Here is a 7587-nt window from a genome sequence, read left to right as displayed (position 1 = left end):
GTGCATTCGCACTCCACGGCTTCTTCTTCTTCTTCCTCTTGTCGGTGAGCTCATGTATCTTATTTTTGAAAACGGTCCAGTTCTCATCAACCGTGCGATCATCAAATTGGCTTAGGAAAGGATCAAGAAAATTAGCTAGATGAGTATTAATATCGTCAAAGTTTGCCCTATCGTAGTGGTAAATTATTTTTTTTTCAACAATTGGTTTTATCACAGGAGATAATATGTTGAAAGAAAGACCCAGGTGATCGCTTAAGCCCGGTAAGCATGAAACATTGGTAACTATGTCAGGATGAGAGCATAATATTAAGTCAAGGAGGTTAGCGGCGCTTTCCGAGATCCTCGTTGGTTCTAATAATAATTGTGTTAGGGAAAACAAAGAGCAGAGATCAAGAAAGTCGTTACTTTGCGAAGAAAATGCATAACAGTGCGGAGGTTCAGTAGTCCAGCATATGTTGGGGAAATTGAAATCCCCCAATAATATGATGGGGTTTGAAGGATGCCGCAAAGTAAGGGTGTTAAGCACATCGTGAAGCTCAGTGGTGAAAGTGTATGGGTAGGATGGAGAGCGGTAGCAGACAACAATCGTAATTTTACGGTAACCGATATCAACGCACGCGCACACAACTTCCAGGTTACAGTATAAGTGGACTTGATGACCTTGCAGGGATTTTGAAATAGCGAGTAGTACGCCTCCGCCTTTGCGATTAGTGCGATCGCAACGGAAAGTGTGAAATCGAGACAAGTCAAAGATTTCACAATCTTGCACATGGGGTTGTAGCCACGTTTCTGTTAATGCAATGATACCAGCATTACAGCTATCGATGAGCGATTCTAGTTCCACGCGTTTGCGAAACACACTTCGAGCGTTTGCAACAAGCACGGAGACTTGTGGTGTTAAAGATACTCCATTGCCCTTTGCGCATTGCTATGTAGCAGGATGATGACGCAGATTGTCAGGTGCGCTTGCGTGATCTGGAACACTACTTTTAACTTGCTTAACGCTGTCAGTTGTTGAATCATACATAAAACACTGATTATCAATGAAAAGCTTGTTAAAACGTAGTTTAAATAAGGGGGAATTAGGTTGGTTTTTACCAAATTCGAGAAGCTTTTTTCGAGCGAGCCTTGTCGCAGGCGAGAAGTCCTCAGTTACTGAAATGTTACTATTTTTAAGCTGGCTGCGCGACGAAAGTATGCTCTCCTTAATTTTGAAATTTGTTAGTTTCATTATAACCGGACGACATTTTGTGTTTGAAAAAGTCCCGATTCGATGCGCCCGTTCAACTGAGTTTGGTGGCAAGGCATTTCCCATAGCTGACGACAGGGCATCCACGGTTTTTTGTTCAGTTTGCAGCCATGACTCATGGGAATCGGGTATGCCGTGAAAAACCAAGTTATTCCGCCTTGACCTGTCTTCCAAGTCGTCTAAGCGCGAGACTATGGTGTCCTGCTGCTTTTTTGACCGTTCAGCGCTCTCTTGAAGTATGGCGATATCTTTGTAAAATGTGTCTAGGGCTTCAGATTTTTTCTCAAGTGATTCGAGACGGCGGAAAATATCAGTTAGCTTGCCTTCGATTGCGTTTTGGCTGGCTTTCACATCCTTCATATCCGATTTCAATTCGGACTGACCTTTGGCAAGCTCGACTGTCGACTTCTTTATGTCTTTTAGCAATAATAGCACTGTACTCATTTGATCCGACTGGGATTCGGGAAGACTACTAGACGCAGAGTCTACTGGACGCAGAGTCAAACAAGTTCAATCCCTGAGAGAGTGTCATGCTTTTCAATATATCCGCATTGCTTGCGGTGCGTCAGATGTGACGTGACGACGCTTGTTACATTTACTGGCTGCAACACTCTTTCTCCCGTATTTTGTTTCACACCATTTTTCAGTCTGGCATCGTATGCACGTGCATTCCTCTTATCCTCGCCGGTGTTTACAGTGGAAGCACAGGTAGTGGACTGTATAGGTTTTTATTACACACGTAGGCCACACGCATGCACTCATCCGGGATATTGCTCGTGACGAAGATCGTTCATGAACTGCTGCAGCGTTGGACCAGCTTACAGGAACTCGATGGAGTAATGAATTGTGGATGGTATCATTCATCGACCTAGTACTCCTGCTGAAGATGTGGAGCTACCGAATGTGCTTTCAAGTCACTCAAAAGCCATTGAGTATACAAAAGAGATCAACAAACGAATTGAAAGAGGACATTGGGGCCATACGCGCATGGTTCATATCTGCCCTTGGGCTGCAGCGTACTGCAGGTGGAGACCTCTCCAAGGAGTCCAAGTCAAACGCCGAACACGACCGTCAAAGCAGTGACAGCATCTCTCGAAATAGCACTTCAGGAACCTCGTGCTTATTATGCTACTGACTCATCCATGCTGACTCAATGAACAATATTTACATCTAACCAATGTACGTCGCCGGGTCGGTTTCTCTCCACGTTTCTTTTTTGTGTGTGCGTGTGTGTCCCTGTCCTTGAAGTTGAGCTGGAATGGGCTTTGCTCGCTTGTCTAATTCTGGTTGCAAAATGCTGTACGAGGTGCCCAAGACAGGAAATTCTGCTGGCGCATTATCCGTCGGGGAACATGGTGTGTTACTGTACGTAAGCGCGGAACTGATGCAGCCTCAGCTGAACAGTCCGAGTTTTTCCCGTGCGCGGGTCGTCATGCAGTTGACGAATGAGGTTGCTCCTTACTGTATGGACGAGCCTCTCTGCGGCCCCATTTGAGGCTTAGTGATACGGAGGTGATGTTCTGACGTGATGCACCGCGTTGGTTCTGAGGAACCCTGCAAATTCGTGAGACATAACTTGGGGGCCATTGTCTATTACCATCTGCTCGGAAAGTCCAAAAGTTGCAAATACTGTGCGAAGCCCTCCTGCAGTCTTCGAGGCGATCGTCGATGTCATGGGCATGAAGCCAACGCAATTATCATGGGAGTTAACAAGAGCGAAAAAGCAGACATGCTTAAAGTACGCAAAGTCTAGGTGAACCCGCTACCATCGTCATGCGGGTCAGCGTTATGGCGCAGCGTTATGGGTGTGCGGAGAAGTTAAACAGTCATTCACTCTCACCTCAATAAGTTCATTGAATTTCGGCCGCCACACGTGACTACTTGATAGCACTTTCATGCGTGAGGTACCAGGGTATCTGTGCAAAAAACTATAGCCCTTCAGATTACGGGGACTTTTGAATAACCACTCTAGTGGCCCACGTAATACAACTCGAAGCTGCAGACAGCTCACTCATGCAGATGAAATATGGTGCCATGTCATATTCCGCAAGCATTTAACGCCAGCCATTTAAGATAAAAATTTGAACGTTCGACAATATCCGGCCTATCTTTGTTTACACGTGAATCTCTCTCGCAGAAAGTGGTACTGCTTCCACAGGTAAAAAAAAAAAAATAACCACCTAGACGCTCTTGCACGTTTCATTCAAAAGCAGTAATCGTGGTAGGGCGTCTGCGTTTTCCACTCGCGCTCCCTTCCTATAGATGCATTTGTAGCGATAAACAGCCAACAGCTTCCAACATCACCTGCACGCTGCGGCCCTCTGCGAAATCGGGTTTGTTTGCCGAAAAAAGGCTAGCTAGCGGGAAGTCACCGGAAGAGAATGTGAACTCGCGCTCATAAAGGTATTTATGAATTCCTTTTATTCCGAACACAACCACGAGCTCTTCCTTCTCGATATGCGCATAGCTGTTCTCAGCATTGCTTGAAGTGCGCTATGCATACCCTATTGGCCTTTGTTTGTTGATCACACGAAATTAAATCGCTACAACCCCATACTGGGTAGCATCGCAAACCAGAACTAGTGGTTTTCGCGGGACATAAAAAGTTACAATAAATCCCGTGTCAGCAGTTGCTTGCTTTATCTGAAATGCTTTTTACAGCGAAGCTGTTTATGCGGACCCTGTGCCTTCGTTGTCGGACTTCGTTGAAAAGGCGACATGTGACCTAGTGGGAGAGGACATAAGGGTTGTGTTGGGCAGTAAAAATTAGTAAAAGTAAAATAATTAAAATAGGAAACTAAGCCCTGCCTGCTGCACCGAAGTATTGCAGGCTGCCAAATTAGAAACATAAATGAAAATGACGTTGTCAAATAATTTTGTAGAGAAGAAAAAAAAATGGGGGGGAGTCTACCACCAGGGGAACCACGGCCAAGGGAGCGGACGGCTGCGGGATTTATTATTCTTAAATACGGTACATGATGCAATATTGTTTGTCTTGACTTACAATAATCTTCTTTTTCTTGATGTTGCATGCATATTTACACAATATTTATTTGACTTGTCTTTTCTTGACGTACAATGTTTTTTTTTTTCCTTGCTGGTATCTTGTCTTTCCGATTGTCTTCTGTTGTCTTGTGTTGGCGATGTCTTCGTCTTCTTGCTTCTGGTATCTTCTTTCCAGACTGGAATGTAATGTTTTTTTTTTTTTTTACCGGCTTCCACAGCCTACAGAGGTTCAGATTAGTTTATCTGCTTAGCTAAATGACACGATTGTAGGTCTTAGAAATATTATTCCTTGTCGCTCTTTTCCTTTATTCGAGTCTGTAATCAATTTTTCAGCTCGTCTTCATTTTTTAAAAGTGTTTAGTTCGTTTTTCTATCCCTTTACATGATACTTATATACTGTATATATATCACATACCGATCACACATATATGTTTACACCTTCAAGCATGTAAATGCGCGTACCCTATATACACCCTAACATATGAGTGTGTTATGTTTCTTCCTATTTCTTACTTATTGATTTCCTCAGTTATTTATAATGGCCTAATAGTTAAAGTTTTATAGTCTGTATTATGATTCTATAAGGATTGAGAAGATCAGATTCCGGAGGAGATTGAATTGGTTCTTTTAACACCATGGAGTGGAGTTGAAACTACGGGAAAAGGTTAGTTGTGGCTGGGTTTGACATCCCTGCCATCAGTATCACAGACCTTTGAAAAAAGGCAGTTCGAGTATCTGGGTTAGTTCTGACATTGTCCAACATATTTTTATAGGATGATTTTTTTTTTCCTGTGAGCCTCTCATTACTCAGGTGGTAGCCGAAGCCGTCATACCCTTTCATTCGAGGACTCAACAGTTGGTAACGTCTGACTTCGGTGGTAACCAACACCGTCATACCGAATGGGGCAGTTGATGTTTATCTGCTTCGGTGCTAGTGTTGATCGTCATACCGATTGCGTCAGATATATTTTTGGGTTTTTTTTTTTCCCGTACTTTTCCTATAATGTGTTCGATTTCTGTTTTATACCTTTACTTCGGTGGTGGCCGCGGCCGTCTTACCGTTTCAAGGTATCGTTTTTGTTGGATTGTTCGGTGGTAGCCAAGCCGTCGTACCGAGTTGAGGAAAAGTTTGATTTTATTCCTCGGTGATAGCTTGACCGTCTTACCGAAGGTGTCAGTAAATATTTCGTTTTTCGAAACTGCCAGAGGATTGGTCTGGTATATGATAGTTTGATGGGATGAGATGTTGTTTTATATTGAGCTGAGAATAAGTCCTTTTGGACTGTTGTTGGGCTAAGGTCTAATGCCTACGTAAGGCCTTTTAGTCGTTTATTTCTTGATTTTTTTTTCTCCATCCGTGGTGTCTGTTTTATTTATTTATTTCTTTAATGACTTTCGACAAACTAAACAGTTTTTTTTTTTAGATTTTATAATTTACTTCTTCCACCATCTCCTCCAAAATCGCAATTGTCTCCCCATCCCTTAGAATTTCGACTTTTTTCTTACTATATCCATGCCCAAATTTCATTTTTAACTTATCGCGGTACTTTCTAGTTATTTCACATTTTTCTAAATAATGTTCGAAAGAGTCGGCTTCTTCTCCGCAGGTACATATCTTATTTTGCCTAATTCCGAACCTCTGCAGGTAGTGTGGAAATCGGCCATGACCTGTCATGAATTGAGAACTATTGTAATTGGCCAAAAATAAGGTTGGAATTTCCGTAATATTTTTGATCCATTCCTTAATATAGCTTTTATAAAGGTTAGGTTCTTGATTCCAGACAATATTCCATTTTATATATATTTGTTTATATAACTGACTATTAATAAACTTTTTGGATATGGGGAGATCTATTTCTTCTCCGTATCGAATGGCTTTTTTAGCTAGGTCGTCTGCATATTCATTTCCAATATTTCCACTATGTCCTTTTATAAACGTTAATAATATTTTATGGTTCTTGTTTACTTTTCTAATTATTTCTTTAATTTGATATATATATGGATTTAAGTTGTCTGGGTTGCTAATTCCCTGTAATGTAGATAGACTATCGGTTAAAATTTGATAGCTAGCTGAGTTATTTTGGAGAGTTATATATTCTAATGCTTTTTTAATAGCTACTGCTTCTGCTTCGAAATTGTTGCTGTAATTTGGTAAGGAGTATTGCTTAGTGTCTATTATTTTTCCTGATTTTATAACTACGAAAGCTGATCCAGCTCCGTGTTCATTAGAGGAACCATCTGTAAAAATATCGTAATCGGCCTCTTGAGTTGGATTCTTATTAAAGCTGAATTTATATTTGTTAGTGGGATGAGTTTCCCATTTATCGATTTTGTGGGTTATTTTGGTACGATCGAATGCTTTATTGTTCCAAAGAAATTCTTTTCCATTGTTGATAATATTGTGCATTTCTATTTCCTTTTCTATTTTTAAATGAACTGGTGGCAAATTTGCTAAAACGTTTAATGCATTATTAGATACAGTTTTGTACGCCTTGGTTATTGATAATAAGGGTTTTCTTTGTGTTTATTTTAATCTTTTAAGAAGAGTGTTGGTGCATTTGTACCATACTGGTGCTGCGTATGTTATTATTCTTTCGGTTCCTCTTACATATATTTCGCGAAGTTGTTTGTTTTTAATTCCTCTATTATTGCCTATAAACTTATTTAAACCCATTGTTAGATTAGTTACTTTCTCTTTTATATAATCTAAATGTGGTATGAAGGAAAGTTTTTCATCTATTATTAGTCCCAATATTTTCATTTGTTGTACCATTTTGATTTTTTCATTTCCTAACTTAAGTATTGGAGGACTTTTTCAATACTTTCCTTTTAATATCATGAATTCCGTTTTTGCCGTATTGAATTCTATGTTTTTCTGTTTACCCCATTCATATATTATGTTCAAAGTTTCGGTTGCCTTATCTTGAAGATTTCTTTTGGATGTTCCTTTTATTATAATGGTTAAATCATCTTATCATCATCATCAATAATGGTTAAAACATACGTTTTTACTGGATACTTTTTTACTAAAATATCGGTCATCATTATTGTCCAAAATAATGGACTTAAAGGGGATCCTTGTGGTGATCCTTTTTTTAAATTGTATTTCTTTTCTATGTCTCCATTTTTATATAATATTCTTCGATTCGTCAGTACAGCTCTGATTAATTTTATTAGGTTATTTGGACATTCATTTTCTTCTAAATATTTTAAAATTTCGTCTTTATCAATAGTATTAAATGCATTTTTAATATCAATTGATATTATTAATGCTACTTCTTTGTCCAAAATAGTTTGATCTAACTTTTTCTTGATGTTTTCTAATGCCTGTG

The 7587-nt window shown here is 39.9% G+C and overlaps 1 protein-coding gene across 1 annotated transcript; it reads right to left on the bottom strand.

Moving 5' to 3' along the window:
- Window positions 1–4048: 4048 nt before the first annotated feature.
- On the bottom strand, window positions 4049–6982 carry LOC139048850 (uncharacterized). The gene has a single exon (XM_070523724.1). It carries the CDS (start codon window positions 6660–6662, stop codon window positions 5676–5678), a length of 987 nt encoding a protein of 328 aa, XP_070379825.1. The 5' UTR covers window positions 6663–6982; the 3' UTR covers window positions 4049–5675.
- Between the last annotated feature and the right edge of the window lie 605 nt (window positions 6983–7587).

This window comes from Dermacentor albipictus, chromosome 8, assembly GCF_038994185.2.
Source record: "Dermacentor albipictus isolate Rhodes 1998 colony chromosome 8, USDA_Dalb.pri_finalv2, whole genome shotgun sequence".
Lineage (NCBI taxonomy): Eukaryota > Metazoa > Arthropoda > Arachnida > Ixodida > Ixodidae > Dermacentor > Dermacentor albipictus.
Note: the sequence above shows the minus strand (reverse complement) of the source record. Positions and strands in the feature narration are given on the sequence as shown.

What these genes read in the sequence shown, in the direction of transcription:
- LOC139048850 (XM_070523724.1), bottom strand. Translation starts at nt 6,662, where the DNA reads ATGCACAATATTATCAACAATGGAAAAGAATTTCTTTGGAACAATAAA.